Source organism: Equus przewalskii, chromosome 13, assembly GCF_037783145.1.
Source record: "Equus przewalskii isolate Varuska chromosome 13, EquPr2, whole genome shotgun sequence".
Lineage (NCBI taxonomy): Eukaryota > Metazoa > Chordata > Mammalia > Perissodactyla > Equidae > Equus > Equus przewalskii.
Window position 1 is genome coordinate 86,937,870 of NC_091843.1, and position 16,239 is coordinate 86,954,108.

At 46.1% G+C, this 16,239-nt stretch overlaps 1 protein-coding gene across 12 annotated transcripts in view; it reads right to left on the bottom strand.

Moving 5' to 3' along the window:
* The window catches only part of PDE8B (phosphodiesterase 8B), a 217,432-nt gene that overhangs the window by 53,020 nt on the left and 148,173 nt on the right, over window positions 1–16,239 (bottom strand). For all 12 annotated transcript variants that reach the window (XM_070571586.1, XM_070571578.1, XM_070571580.1 and 9 more), the window contains 2 exons: window positions 14,834–14,922; window positions 12,678–12,738 (listed from right to left, as the gene is read on the bottom strand). In XM_070571586.1, the coding sequence (XP_070427687.1) occupies window positions 12,678–12,738; window positions 14,834–14,922 (150 nt within the window). The remainder of the gene's footprint in view (window positions 1–12,677; window positions 12,739–14,833; window positions 14,923–16,239) is intronic.

The window sequence follows — 16,239 nt, forward strand, 5'->3', positions numbered from 1 at the left end:
AATGTCCACACTACCCAAAACAATCTACAGATTCAATGCAACTCCTATCGAAATTCCAATGGCATTTTTCACAGAATAGAACCATTTCTTGATTTTAAATTATATTACAAAGCTATAGTATTGAAAACAGTATGGTATTAACATACAAATAGACACATAGATCAACAGAACTGAATAGAGAGCCCAAAAATAAACTCATACATATACAGTCAATTAATGTACAACAAAGGAGCCAAGACTATAAAATGAGAAAAGGACAGTCTCTTTAACAAATGGTAGGAAAACTGGACAGCCACATGCAAAAGAATGAAACTGGACGACTATCTTACCCCATACACAAAAATCAACTCAAAATGGACTAAAGACTTGAGTGTAAGACCTGAACATAAAAATCCTAGAAGAAAACATACAGGAAAAGCTCCTTGACATTGGTCTTGGTGATGATGACTTTTTTGATTTGACACCAAAAGCAAAGGCAAGAAAAGGAAAAATAAATAAATGGGACCACATTCAACTAAAAAGCTTTTGCACGGCAAAAGCAACCACTGACAAAATGAAAAGGCAACCTACCACATGGAAGAAAATATTTGCAAACCATATATCTGATAAGGGATTAATACCTAAAAATACATAAAGAACTCACATGACCCAAGAGCAAAAAAACAAACCCAATTGAAAAACGGGCAGCGCATCTGAATAAACATTTTTCCAAAGAAGATATACAGATGGCCAAGAGGTATATGAAAATGTGCTCAACATCACTAATCATTAGGGAAATACAAATCAAAACCACAATGAGATATCACCTTACTGTTAGAATGGCTATTATCAAAAAGACAAGAAATAACAAGTGTTGACGAGGGTGTGGAGCAATGACTCTCGTGCACTGTTGGTGGGAATGGAAATTGGTGCAGCCACTCTGGAAAACAGTATGGCGGTTCCTCAGAAAAGTAAAAATAGAACTACCATATGATCCAGCTATTCCACTTCTGGGTATTTAACTGAAGGAAATGAAATCACTATCTCAAAAAGATATGTTCATTGTAGTCTTATTTACAATAGCCAAGACATGGAAACAACCTATGTGCCCATGCATGGATGAATAGATAAAGAAAATGTGGTATACACACACACACACACACACACACACTGGAACATTATTCAGCCGTAGAAAAGAAGAAAATCCTGCCATTAGTGACAACATAGATGGACTTCGAGGGCATTATGCTAAGTGAAATGTCAGACAAAGAAAGAAAAATACTGTATTATCTCACTTGCGGGTCAAATCTAAAAATAAAAGAGCTCATAGATAGAACAGATTGATGGTTGCCAGAGGTAGGGGGTGAGTGGTGAGCATAACGGGCGAAGGTGATCAAAAGATACAAACTTCCAGTTTTATAACGGGCAAAGGTGATCAAAAGATACAAACTTCCAGTTTTAAGATAAATAAGTCCTGGGGATGTAATGTACAGTATAGTCACTATAGTTAACAATGCAGTATTGCATATCTGAAAGTTCCTAAGAGAGTATATCTTAAATGTTCTCATCACAAGAAAAAAATTTGTGTAGCGCTTGATGTTAACTAAACTTACTGTGGAGACCATTTTGCAATGTATACAAATATCAAACCACTATGTTGTACACCTACCACAATGCTATATGTCAATTATATCTCAATTTTAAAAAATATGAGCCAATGCAGATATACTGTGATCTAGATTCAATCACAAATATGGATTAAAAAATTTTGGTTTTTATCCACATAAGCCCTCTTTCCTGATCATATTTTCCTACAATGAATTTCTCTGTTCAGAATTTGCGATGTGTTTATGATGTTATAGAATGAATTTTAAAACAAATAGCACACATATAAATATAAATTAAACTGGTTGGAGGGGGAGGGTTTGTCCGTTTATTGTCTGTGTTCACTAGAATGGTATTAAGAAGAAAAGTTAAAATAATAAACTAAAGATGTTTTGTTTTTTTAAAAAAGTCCTGATTTGTAGCATTTGCTGATTTCCTTGGTCTAAAAATACTCCCAGTCTGGCTGTTGGAAGCTCCCAACATGATGTCGCCAAATGTGGAGCTGGGAAGACGTGCACAGCAGCACAACTTTCTATGCTATTTCCACCATAGGGATAAAACAAATGTAAATAACCTCAAGAGCAGGGATAATAGAAAATGTAGTAACACACTTAAGTGATGGATTTTGAGTACCTACTACCTATTTGAAAATTTATTTAATCGCATGCTCCTATAAATTTTTAATAATGCCTGTTTTAACAATTGGCTCACAAAATTCCAGAAAATTAAACAATGAGCTCCCCTGAGCCTGTGTGGGCTGGTGCCAGCACAGCGGTAAATGGAGGCACGGGGAGCAGTTAGGAGGCAAGTGTGTCACCGACTAGTTACCCCAAGGAACTCAAGGGTGGGTTTGGATATTTTAACTGTTTTTCCAAATTGTTTTTTTCCTTTCCTTATGTTAAGGAGATGCAATCACCAACCTCCCTGAACCAGACCAGGCCTCACCATGAGAGCTACGCCTATGACCTTTGTCTCATCTTTAATGCTAAGATCTCTCCAGGAGGAGCTGGGCCTTCTTACCGTAACGTGCAGTGTATGGGGAAGCATGTTTCCAACTGAGCCTGCACAAGCAAACACCCACCTCTCCCTTTGGAATATTCATTCCCCATCCAAAATCAAAGGGCCCTGCTCCCCTTTGTTTGGGGACGCCATGACTTTGGAAATGATTCCACATGGTCTCCTATTTGCCACAAATACACTTTACTTTCTGAGACAACTACTTCTGGTGGAGAGTCTGATTTAACTTGCCAGGAGGGAACCCACTTTGGTTCGGTGACAAGTGCAGAACATAATGCAGGTCATAATGGGATGAAATGAAGTGAGAGTGGGGTGGAGAACAGGGCATGAAGTCAAGAGTCGTTAGGAAGACACAATCTCCAGAACGAAGTGGCTTCTAGGGACTCAGGAAAGCAAGGATGCTGAGGGTGGTTCCCAGGTTTAGGATGGAGGTGACTGAGTGGATGGGGGGTCCCACTAGCCAAGCCACGGAATTCAGCAGGAGCAGATGTGGGGAGAAACATGGTGGCCTCAGCCTCATCCTTCCTGGTGTCTCCACGGGGCCAGAGTGCCCAGGGGCAAAGGCTGCTCCTTGAATGAACGAATGCTCGGCTTGGGCTGATCACACAACCCGAACAGAAAAGTTCTCAATGTGAATTAATTCCTTCTGAGGAGTCAGCCACCAACTGTTGCTTTAAAAAAAGAAAAACTTCCTGATAGTGCTACGACCCACAAATTGCATAAAAATTGGTAAGTAAGTAAAACTTTAACATGTTGGGTCTAAGGCAATGTGACAGTCTCTTGGCTCAATTAGTATGAGTCTCCACGGTGAGCAGAATCTTGCAATAGTCTGAAGGACACAGATCATACAAAAATGCAGTCTTCAGAATTTTAGTTAAAGTTGGGGGAAAAAATCCCTCCTCCCCACAAGCCAGCATAGTATCTCCTCTTGAAATCTTAGTTGTCTTAACTGTGTCCGAGATAAAGAAAGAACATCGATTTTAAAGAAATAGCTCAACTCTGTTTACTGTTCGTTACCGAACCTCTTACTTTTCTTAAGTCCCACTGATTTTTCTCCATGTTTAGGGCTCCAGTACTGAGCCTCCACTGGCTGGGGCTCCCCCTGGAGCAGGTTATTACTGATGAGCAGGCGCAAAAGGGTTACCCAAGAGGGAGACCTGATTTCCAGCTCAGACTTACACCTCCTTCCCTCTGTTTTCCCATCTCCCACCTCCCACCTGTCTCCACCAGGGGCTAAGTGCCTTATGAAAACCTACAGGCGTGGCAGAGGACAGGATGAAAGACTCAGGAGGGCATAGGAACCCCATCACTGTGCAGGGCAGACAACCCCGAGCCTGCGGGCCACGAAGGGTGGGCTTCTCTGCCAGGGTGAGGGGACCTGGGTCTACCTGAATGAGGCAGCCTCCTCCCCACCGTGCTCAGTGTAGGTGCACGTGCCCGGAATGTTCTCAGTTTACCTCCCCCTTGTCAGCCAGGTGACTCTCTCTCAGCTTCACACCCCAAGGGCCTCATGAAGCCTGTCGTGACCAGCTACGGCAGCCACCCCCAACACCAGGCATGAAGTCGCGTCTCTCTCTCCTCTGAGCTAAGACTTTCCCACGCGTCGAATCCTAGCGCTGAATTCTCAGTGTCCCTGCCTGTCCCCTGTTCCCTGCCGTGAGCTCCTACTTGTCTGTTCCCTCAGATACGCAGCAGGTACTCCATTCACGTCTGCTCAGGGTTTGGCTGTTGAAATGCGGTTTCTCAGGAAAAAATGCAGTTTTGCAATATCGGGGCCCTTTCTTTAAATAGCTTCGTGTAAATATGTACTAAAGCTAAATGGAAGAATTGCGTTTACTCAGTGGCTTTACCGAATACATCAACAAATATTTGGGGCACCTCCTGTGAGTAAAGTACAGATGAACATCATAGTACTATACTGATGACATAAAAGAGAGTTCTAATGAACAGACACCTCCAGGGAGAATCAAGGTCACGCTTTCAGCTGCAATGTCCTTTTTGTCCAACTTCCTTTTAAGAAGTCACACTTGGACATGTACCTTGGGAGAATATGGCAAATAGACTCCACAGGAGTAGGTGAGACATATATTGGCTACATATAGATCAAAACTCTACAAGTAATAACAACTGGGGACGAGACAGAAGCTGCATCTCGAATTTCCTATGCTTTCCAAAGGTTATTTCATTCAGGAGTAAAAATCAGTATTTAGAACAATTTCCTGATGTCTTGTGTCTAATGGGCACAGCCAGTGGGGTCCCTGCCCGAAGGTGGGAACTGACCCCAAGCAGTGTACGGTTAAGGGTCCGATGGGTGATGCAGGAAAGAAGTGTCATCGTCACCTCACCTCGGGGGAGACAGGGCTGGCAGGTTCAGGAAGACTTCTCTGAAGGAGGAGAAGCTGAGTTCAGTCCTGAAGGACAAGGAAGTTGCAATGGGTCCATATCACTCAAGAACCATGTGACGGATCCCAAACATCGGGAATTTAGGACAAACTGAAAACTTGTTGTTATCACTAGGGATAGGTAATGAAAAGAAACCGGCAGCCGGTCCTACGTGCCTCTCTCTGCTCGTGCCCTGCACCAGCCTCTCTTCTCGGTGTCACAGAGAAGGCCATGAGATAGTGGACTGCCTTAGTACTGGGGACCCTGTTCTGCCGCATGGTAGAGGAGAAGTCCGAAAATCACAAAAAGGCCAATCAGCTAAGCCAGATGCCAGGAAGGAAAGGATGTGGGGAAGAGAACTTGGCAAATTTGTGAGAGTGGAGGCCTAGGGGCAGTGAAGGGCAAGGACACACCCAGAAGCCAGGCTGGGGCTGGGGAACAGGAATGGGCTGGGGGCAGCTGGTGGGAACCTGTCAGAGGACGTGGTGCCTTGGGCTCCCAGCTGTCTACCCACGAGCTCTAGACAGTGAGAGCAAACTTTTGCCATGGTTTGAGAACTAATAAAAGGTGCCCCCACATCTCCCCAAACAAAAATGTTCTCTAAAGGTGTGCTTAAATGCCATCAGTGTCCTCCGGCCAGGGTGAAAGCACTGCTAGGGGGCTGGGGAAGGGCTTACAGCCTCTTCGCCTGGGGGCTCAATAAGTCTGCAGCCGACTCACGGGCAGAAACTAGACTACTATGTGCACAGCTGGTTGGCATCCTCTATGGCCTGTGAAAGGGCACGGAGAACCGGACACGTGGTGCGATTTGGCAGCGGAGGGAAGGGCCAGACCAGCTCTGTCCAACAGAAATATCGCGTGAGCCACAGCTGCAAACCACATATATAATTTTATATTTTCTAGTAGCCACATTACAAAGTAAAAAGAAACAGGCAAAATTACTTTTAATCATTACTTTTTTTCATATAATTACTTTTAAGCACTACTTTTCTTCACATAATTATTTTTAAGCACAATATGTGCAAGATGCTATCATTTCAACAAGTCCTCAATATGAGACTGAGATAGTTTTTATGAGATAATTTACATTCTTTTTCACACTAAGTCTCTGAAATCTAGTATGTGGTTTATTCGTAGAGCATCTCAACTCAACGAGCCACAGTGCAGTCTGGCCATGCAGGTCCAGGGCACGGCTGGAGGTGAGCTGGGGGTCCTCCGCAAGGCACGGTCCTGAGCAGCTGGGTCAGGGTCCTCACACTCGGGAGGGGGAGGCCGGAGGGCCAGAAGTGAAAACAATCTTTTCGGACTATATTTTACCCAGAACAGACCCTGCTCACGAACCAATGATCCAAGTTCATGGTGCCAGAGTCTTGAAGGCATTCATCTTGTCCAGTAGCTCTTAAACTTCAGAGGGAATCAGAACCACCTGGAGGGCTTGTTAAAACAGATTTCCCAGGCCCACGCCTGGAGTTTCTGATTCTGTAGGTCTGATTTGGCAATTTTAACAAATTCTTGGGTTTGCTGCTGGTTCTGGGAACCACTCTTGGAGAACCACTGATCCAGCCTAAGCTCTGGTTAATGAGTGACCTTCCCAGACAGCTTTTCCTACTGAGTGTTCAGTCTACTTCTATTTGATTACCACCCGTGGTGGTAAACTCACTACCCACTAAAGCTACCAACTTTGGTCAATTCTAGTCATTCTTTCCTGTATTGAACCTAATCTGATCCCTTAAAACTTCCCACTGCCTTTGCCTTCCAGGCCCAGTCCCTCCTTCCCCACAGGCAGCCTTCACAAACCTTAAGACCTGTTCCCCCCTTCTTACTCCCTAACACCTTACACCCTTTGTTCTTGTTTTGGGCACTTCTGACAGTCTTAGTCTTACGCATTATTGTTACAGCAAAGTTCTTTTTTTCTTCATCTTTATAGCAATTTCAATATAATATAGCTTGCTATAAAAACAAAATGAACACACCCCAAAAAGTTTATCTCAAAGCAAGATTTCATCATTGCAAACTGGGCCAGTTCAGTCCCCCCTTCTGCCTTATATTCCCAAATAAGGTACATATGTGAAGTACTTTAAAGCAGTGACCCCAAACACCTGTCCCCAGACTGACATCAGTCTAGGACAACACTTGCGCCTGTCTGCAGTGGGTGAAACGAGATTTCCACCAGGCCAAACCTGTTCCAGTCAGACAGCTATTCTCCATTCAGAGATTATGTCCTTCCTGTTCTTCCCATGACGGCGACAGCCTTGCTGTCACGAAATGAGGGTGAGGAGGTGGTCAATAGATTCCAAAGGCAGGACCCTCTGCTTTCTAGCTCTGCAAAGCCCTGTGCAAAATCCAGGTCAGATTGGTGTCCCTTGGCTCTTAACTAGCCTCTCTCTTGGAACCTTGATGGACCAGGACGCTTCCTCTGAGCCTGGCCACGCCCTTCCCCTGCAACAGCCCGGGGGATCTTCTGTGGAGTGGCTCATTGGTGAGCTGTGCTCCCTCACCTCACAAGAAAACCACCTGCACCTCCCCGAGGCTTCTCCCTGGCCATGTGTCGTCCCTTTGTGGGAAGAGGAACAGGTGACCATACCCGACAGACACCACCCCATTGGCTGCAGCCCCACTCTCTCGCCTCCTAGCCTGGCCTCCCACACTTTCTCCAGGGCTCCAAGGCCGCCGCTGGCTCGCTGGCTTTTAGGAGTGCAGTGCTCCTGTATTCTCACGCCAAGGCTGGGAGGAGAAGGTGAGAATGGGGGATGCACTGCGACCAGGCTGGGAGTGGGCACTGCAGCGGTAGCAGTAAGGCCCCTCCACTTTGACCAGGCCAGCTCAAGAGGAGGCGGGGTACCGTCCAGATCCTGGAAGTGCCCCTTCAGGGGCAAGTCCGCCTCTTGGACCACGGCTGCAGGTCCCTGCCAGTCCACACTTCGAGCCACACCTTTGGATTTGGATCCAGACCTTGGGAAAAGGCAGCAGCCTAGGTCCCCTGTCTTCATGGATACAAAAGGGGTTGAGATGGGCTCTGAGCCAGGTACATGGGTCACCATGAAGGCAAAGGGCACCCAAAGACGAGTGGGCACGCACAGTGGGGGGCCTCTGGGTGGTCCGGTCAGACTGCCCCTTGGCTAAGAAAGTGGGAGACCCAGGAAGGAAAGTTGTCTTCTAGACCAGGGGTTGGCAAACTCTGTGAAGGGCTGGAGAGCAAGGACTTCAGGCTCTGCGGGCCCTGTGGGCTCTGCTGCACCCCTGGCCTCTGCCGGTACAGGTGAAGGCAGCCAGAGGCACACACAACAGCGGTGTGGCTGTGCTCCAACAAGGCTGCATTGCAACAGGCCACGTCTGCCTGTGGGTTGCAGTCTGTTGCCCTTCGTCCCGGGTGACACTGAAGACATCCTAGCCGGGCTCCGCGGGCCCTGCGTTTGCGCTTCTCCAGCGCTCGGTTCCCCTGCCCTGTGCTCGGTTCCCCTGCCCTGCGCTCTGCCCTAGAAATGCATCCTGTTCATCTGTCTGTGGCGTCCACGGCTTCTGGGGTAGACACTTTATGTCCTGGTGCCAGCACAGAAGAGGTGTCTCATACATATCTGGGGAGAAAGTGTGTGCATAGTGTGGGGGGAGACGGTGTTTACCGCAGACAAACCCCACTGAGCATATCCAGCCTCTTGGCAAAAAGCTACAGGGTTCACACGGGAAACAGATCTTTGCTGACGACGAGCACGACCAGCAGACAGCAGCCTGGCCAGCAGTCTCATTCCCTGTGAAAATGCAAACCCACGGGTGGATTCTGACGTCAGGGCTAAACCCCAGAGAGCAGCGCCGCCAGGACCGCCTGCAGACAGGCTGCTCCCCCCGCGGGGGCCCTTCCCGTCACAGACCCATCACCACTCACTCCAGCCTCCGGCGAGGAGGAGAAAAACACTGTGCTAGCCAGAGATATAAAAATCCTTTGTTACTGGAAAATCTAAGTGTCTCTCTAGGCCTGTGCAGCACCATTAGGTGACGTCAATGGCTCAGGGTATCTGCGCTCCGTGCTTCCACTCTTCTCAGAACTGCAGCTAATTCATGGCAGTAAAGATGTTTCTATTTAGAGCCTCAGAGAAGAAGAGGTGGCCCCTCGATTCTGCGTCCCTAAGACCTGTGCGAAGGGCCTGCCTGCTTTCCCTGTGACGCAGGAAAAGTGTACAGGTGACATTCGATTCCACTCAAGCTGAGCAACAGCTTGAGGGCCTACTATGCGCCAAGCAGCATGGGCACATAGAGGCAAGCACAGCCTGGTGAACCTGCTGGGGAGGAGAGGGCACTGAGGCACAAATAGCCATGAGAATGGTGGGGGTGACACACAGCAAAGAAGCTCCTTGGGGGGCTTGAGGAGGATGAGACTCAATGTCTCGGGCTGGACGGTGAAGGACTGGTAGAATGTGGGCACATGGGGTTGCAGGGAGACTGGGGTTCCATTCACTGAGTGAGAAGGAGGAAGGAGGGTAAGCAAGGTCAGGTGGGGGGGCTGTGCTTGATCTGTCCCTTGAACTGTATTTGGCGCTTTTCTGGCAGGAGCACCTCCGAGCCAAGCGGGCCTGCGTCTGCATGTGGTGGCACAGCCCCCATGGGCCGGCCTGCACTGCCTGGGTTCAGCAGTTTGTCTCTGAAGAGCCACCAGGATTTCCGGCGCCCTCCCTCCACCCATGTCACCTGTCACGTAGGCCTCATTCTTCCTCCTGGGGTGTCTAAACTCCGCGGTTGAGAGAATTTCTTTCCTATGAAAGTCATTTCCTTTCCTTTCCCAGAGGTCTCCAAGGACTTGATTGCCTGTGAGACTTTATGGTATTAGCTGAAAATTTCCTGATTTCAGATGAAATTCTCAGTGCTGAAGGAGGCATTTTATGTTGAACTAAATCTTAGGAAAAAGCACAGAATTGCTCCAGCTATTTCAGAATATTTTTCTAGAATAGCCAAATCAATTTTGAGAAAGAAGAACAAAGGTGGAGGTATCGTACTTCCTAATTTCAAACTATCTTACAAAGCTATAGTAATCAAAACAGTATGGTATTGGCATTAAAATAGACACATAGATCAGTGGAGCAGAAGAGAGAGCCCAGAAATAAACCCACATATATACAGTCAACTAATCTATGACAAAGGAGGCAAGAATATATAGTGGGGGAAAGACAGTCTGTTCAATAAGTGGTGCTGGGAAAACTGGACAGTCACATGCAAAAGAATGAAACTGCACACTCTCTTACACCACACATAAAAATTAACTCTAAATGGAGTAATGGAACTGAATGTAAGACCTGAAACCATAAAAATCCTAGAAGAAAACATCGATGGTAAGCTCCCTGACATTGGTCTTGGCAATGATTTTTTTGGATTTGATATCAAAAGCACAGGCAACAAAGCGAAAATAAACAAGTGAGGCTACATCAAACTAAAAAGCTCCTGCACGGCAAAGGAAACCACCAACAAAATGCAAAGGCAATGCACCAAAGGGGAGAAATTATTTGCAAATCATCCATCTGCTAAGGGGTTGGTTAACTTCCAAAATATAGAAAGAACTCATACAACTCAATAGCAAAAAAAAAACAATTAAAAAATGGGCAGAGGATCTGAACATTTCCCAAAGAAGACATACAGATGGCCAACAGGTACATGAAAGGTGCTCGACATCACTAATCATCAGGGAAATGCAAGTCAAAACCACAATGAGGTATCACCTCACACCTGTTAGAATGGCTACTATAAAAAGACAAAAAATAACAATGTTGGCGAGGATGTGGAGAAAAGGGAACCCTTGTGCACTGTTGGTGGGATGTAAATTGGTGCAGCCACTGTGGAAAACAGCATGGCAATGCCTCGAAAAAATAGGGGCTAGCCCCGTGGCTGAGTGGTTAAGTTCACACACTCTGCTTTGGTGGCTCCGGGTTCACTGGTTCAGATCCTGGGCGTGGACTTACACACCACTCATCAAGCCATGGTGTGGTGGCATCCCACATAGAAGAACTAGAATGACCTACAACTAGGATATACAACTATGTACTGGAGCTTTGGGGAGAAAAAAAATTAAAAATAGAACTACCATATGATCCAGTAATTCCACTTCTGGGTATTTAGCCACAGGAAGTGAAACACCAACTCGAAAAGATATATGCACCCCCTTGTTCACTGTAGCATTATTTACAACAGCCAAGACATGGAAACAACCTAAGTATCTGTCAACAGATGAATGGATTAAAAAAGATATGGTACACACACACACACACACACACACACACACACACACACACACACACAGTGGAATACTATTCAGCCATAAAAAAGAATGAAATGTTGCCAGTTGTGACAACATGGATGGACCCTTGAGGGAATTATGTTAAATGAAATAAATCAGATAAAGACAAATACTGTATGAAATCACTTATATGTGTAACCTAAAACAAAAACCCTTACTTACAGATACAGAGAACAGACTAGTGGTTGACAGAGGTGGGAGAGGAACGTGAGGGATGCACAAAATGGGTGAAGGGGATCAAAAGGTACAAACTTCTAATGATAAGATAAATAAGTCCTGGGGATGTGATGCACAGCATGGTGACTATAGTTAATAACACTGTATTGAATATTTGAAAGTTGCTAAGAGAATAGATCTTAAAAGTTCTCATCACAAGAAAAAATTTGTAGCTGTGTGGTGATGAATGTTAACTAGACTTATTACAGTGATCATTTCTCAATATATACAAATATTGAATAACTATTAAAAAAAAAAAGCACACGGACAGGGATCGCTTCGATGGACTGAGACACCCACTGAAGTCTTGTATACTCAGTCCCACTTCCCCTCTGGGAGCCACCTTCTCACTGGGAGGAGCTTAGGCTCCTTGGGTCCCGTCCTCCCCCAGTTTACTCCCCGCCTGGCCAGGCTTCGCCTTCTGAGCCCACACTTCACATCTCCCACATGTTCCACTAAAATGGATTATGCCCCAAAGCCCTTCATACCGTTCAGAGAAATTGTCCCTTCTTTCAAATCTTCATCTAAGTCAAAAGTCATATTTTGTATGCTTTCAAAAACAGATCATTGCAGGATCATGTTTGTTGAGTACTTTTTCATCAACAAACTTTAAAGCATGAAGTGAAAATACACATAACCCAGTATTAAAAGTCTAAATCACAAAGAAAAATACCAATACCAATGTTGCTCTCTATGACAAAATTATCTGACAAAGTTCTTAAATATAGCAACTTATTAAAATTCTGTTACTTCAGAAGACAACACTCAAATGTATTGTTCTGCACGACGTAACGGTACAAAAAAAAATCGCAGTACTAATTCTGGACTGATTCTTGTTTTTGGTATGAATTTCTAGGGGTGAAATGCTCAAACACATACACACTTTTCATTTGTCTAAGAAATCAAGATAGAAAAGTAGAAAGTTTTTTATTTGGAGGAAGAATTCCATGCTCTCATAAAATACATTCGTCTCGAGTTGCTCAGGCACGAGCTGAATGCTAAGTGACGTGCATCAGTAATGAAGGCGCGCAGGCCTGCCAGAGAGTTTTTTTCACTATTTGTCAAAGGAGCCCAGTTTTGCCATAAACCTTCTTAATTGTCAGCTACAGTAAGATACGGAGAGAGATGAGCAGAGAATAGTGGCGAGAATGTAAGGCGCGGTCAAGCTGACAAAGCACAAGAAGCAAGCCAGACACCATACCTGCTTGTTATTGTCGGTGGTGCAACACAGTTTCTTGAGGGAGACAAAATGCCTAATTTTCCTAATAACATAAATAATCAGTTATTAGTGAGTCAGATATGAGATGATTCAACAAATCAGCAAATGAAAACATCAACAGCATCTTCTTAAAGCAAAACTCCAGGGTCCATCCGAGGGCAGATTTAAAATTCAAACCAAACCCAACCTACAGAGACCGCATGTTTCCCACAGAGCCCACACAAGACCTCAGAAACCGGCTTCCCTTCTAGTCACGAGCGGGCTCAGGAACACTTCCCTAATGGGCGTTTCATTTTGTAACTGACCCCTGAAGATTGCTCTTCAATATCTTCAGTGATAGGATGAAATGCTACTCTACAGAAAATTGGTTTTAATTCTGCTAACACTAATAATTTTACAGCTTATATAAAAAGCAAAGACTCATTTGGACAATGACCAAATTTCGTGGTTGCTGTCTTTATATTTAATATTCCATATTTTTTCACAGCACGGTCATCATAATTATGACATTTTTCAGGCAGAGGAAAATCCTCTTATTTCAAGGTCATGGACAGAATCCTCAAACAGTCTTGGTCATTACCACTAAGGAGACCAGCCAAAGACAACAGGTGCCTTGGCTCTCCACAAAAATCAGCTCAAGGTAGATTCTCTACTGAGAGTGAAGCCAGGAATTCCAGGGGGCTGTTAGATTTTATAGGAATGAGTCCCTTTCTCCCTCTGGTTTAGTTTTCTCTGGAGGACTCTGAAGAGCACATAGAAAATACTGGTTATTTTGTAATGAGCTTCACTAAACGGGAAGAGGTAAAAATTTCCCTACTTCCGATGAGAATTTCCTCTGATAGCCCAATGCCTACAATTGGGGAAAAAATAACACTGGAAACTGTGTCTGGACAAAAGGACTTCTCTCTCTTATCTGCAAAATCAGAAAGATCAGAAAAAATCAATCTGACAGAAATTACCGGGCAGTCACGTGTCTCCCCTGCCTTGGTTACCTAACGATTCTGGTCACACGCAAAGTGAACCTTGACTTAAGTTTTCTGAGAAGACAGTCTAAGGATGATGATGACAACACTGTGACAGCCATCGTGACCTCTGAGCACTGACCACTGGAGGTAACGGCCATGCGGAGGCCTTTGTGCTCAGAAGGAGGGCCCGGTGGCCTCTTCCCGTGCTCCTGACCCCTGCCAGGGCCCGCCAAAACCCCACCACCCAGGGTGAAGCGCAGTGGCAGCAAATACGAGGCAGTGGTCTTTGAACTAGGCAGGGAACAATTTCAAAGCTAACCATACAAGTAAAATCGGAGGGGAAACAACCTACAGGCCCTTTGGTGACTTTATGGAATGCCTCGTTTTCCCGTCACATGACCATCTGCCAAGAAACTCAGGCGGTCCTAAGAGTCACAGACAGGACTCTCCTCTTCCAGTTACTGGCATGACAATCGCCACCTTTTCTTTTTCTAAGACGTCACACCAGGGCGTGTGTCCCTTGTAAGCCCGAACTATGGTGTTGACCTTCGGGCTGGTTTACAAAGGCTCCTCAGGGACGTGCCGTTAGGGGATCCTGTTTGGCTTCATAAACCTTTTCATAAACGTTAACTGGGAGAAGGAAAAAGAATTGCATATTTACTCTTTCTCTCCACAAATGAATAGGCTTCTCTGCTCAGCGGAGATTAAATGGAATCAGATCACTCCACTTCTGGTCAGACACACCTTTCTCTCTGTAACCAGGACCTCCAGGGCACCCCCCTGTGGAACAGCCCGGAGCCAGAACTCAGGAGAGAAGGTCGGCTCCAGCGCAGGGCTGTGGTGAGGGAGCCCTTTGCTTTGTTGTTGTTTTGAAGGGGGAAGGCCTAGAAGTTGGGCCCCTTCCGAGGGTGGTGGGGACAGCAGAACCACAGACAATCAGGAGGAGGCGGGCAGCTGGGGGATGCTTCGGAAAGCCCACAAGCAGGAGGAGAGACGGGGAGGGAAAGCCACATTTGGGCTTGTTGCTGGCCCCACGGAGGAGTGTGGGTATACACCACATACAGCCCAAGCCTACTGCGTTTGTGGGTCTAATGTTTACACCGACATTTTGATACGCAAACCCAGTGCCCACATGGGCCCTTCAACGGAGAGAGTTCAAGAGTTTGCTCTCACCCTCCTTGGCCAATCACTGGGGTGATCTTCACGTGCTGTTGGATGCTGTCCCCGGATTTCCGTCTGGCATAGTAAACCCCCTGCCACTCCTACATGGAAAAGAGAGCTCTTAAAGTCCTCTGTCGAGGGTTACAGCTGCTCCTACAGAGGGTCTTATCAGGTTGAGCAATAAAGTCCCCACAGGCTTTCATTCCACAGAACACTGCTCTATTGTTGCACCCGCTGTGACACTATGTAAGGCTCAGGGTCACCATGCGCAAAAACCACAAGACCAACGGGTCTATCCCAAGGCTGCCCCTCCTGGGTCCCAGGACACTTGACGAGTGTGGGGTGTTCCTGCTCTCAGCCCTATGGGTGTAATGGCACAAGGTCAAGGGATTCTTCTGAGGTTTTTCTCAAAATCTTCACAACCACCTGTGAGCATGGTATTATCATCCTTAATTTACAGATGGGTAAACTGAGGCTCAGAGAGTCTAACTAGCTTGCCCACATTAGGAAGTGGAAGACCTGGCTATAAATTCATGTCTCTTAACTCTCCTTGAAGCCTGTCATCCCTCTACCATCCTATGGGGCCTCCAGCCAAGACTTGTCTGGGGTTCATCTGGCTCCTGGCAGTTTCCAGGATGAGGCAAAAGGGATGCAAAGATTCCTGCTGTCTCTGGACCCTGGGGAACTGGTGGAATGGGAGCCTGGAGACCTCGAGGGGGAACCTGGGGCGCCTCCCCTACTTCTGGGAGTAGTGACATCAGAGCCTCTTCTTGCCCCTCTCTCACACCGGATGGCTGCCTGGCGTGCGTGTTGGGGTTATCAGGTGTGAGGCAGCATTCCGCAAATTTTTGTGGAGTACTTGACAGTGTCCTGTTTCCTTTTCAGTCTCACTGCCCTATTTTTTTAAAATCAATTTTGGCCATCATATATAACCCAAACTTATTTTATTCCGTAAAATGGCCCCCCCCATTAAATGAAGACAATGCTTATTGAACTACTTCACATCAGAGAAAGCAAGACGGAAGAGATAACATGTGAGAAAGCATTCTGAATGCTTAAAAGAAAATGCACAGGCCGCTCCAGCCAAGAGCAGTACTCCCCCAGAGGGGAGGCCTGAGGGCACTGACACCATCGCCTGCATCCACCAGGATGAGGTGGAAGCTGCTGGACAAACTGGGGTGGCGGGGAGAAATAAGCGCGACATCCCTATTGAGCTGTGATGAGCAAAGAGCACAGAAAAAAAATGACTGAAAACTGGGCCTGCATGCAGATAGTAAGTACTTCTAGTCCCGCAAACATTGGATAAACTGAAAAACACACAACAGCTCTAGGAGTGGAACTCTGCTCAGAGATGGGAATGATATTCCAGCAACGCTAGGTGGGATATACTCATGCAAAAGATGACATTTCCCCATATA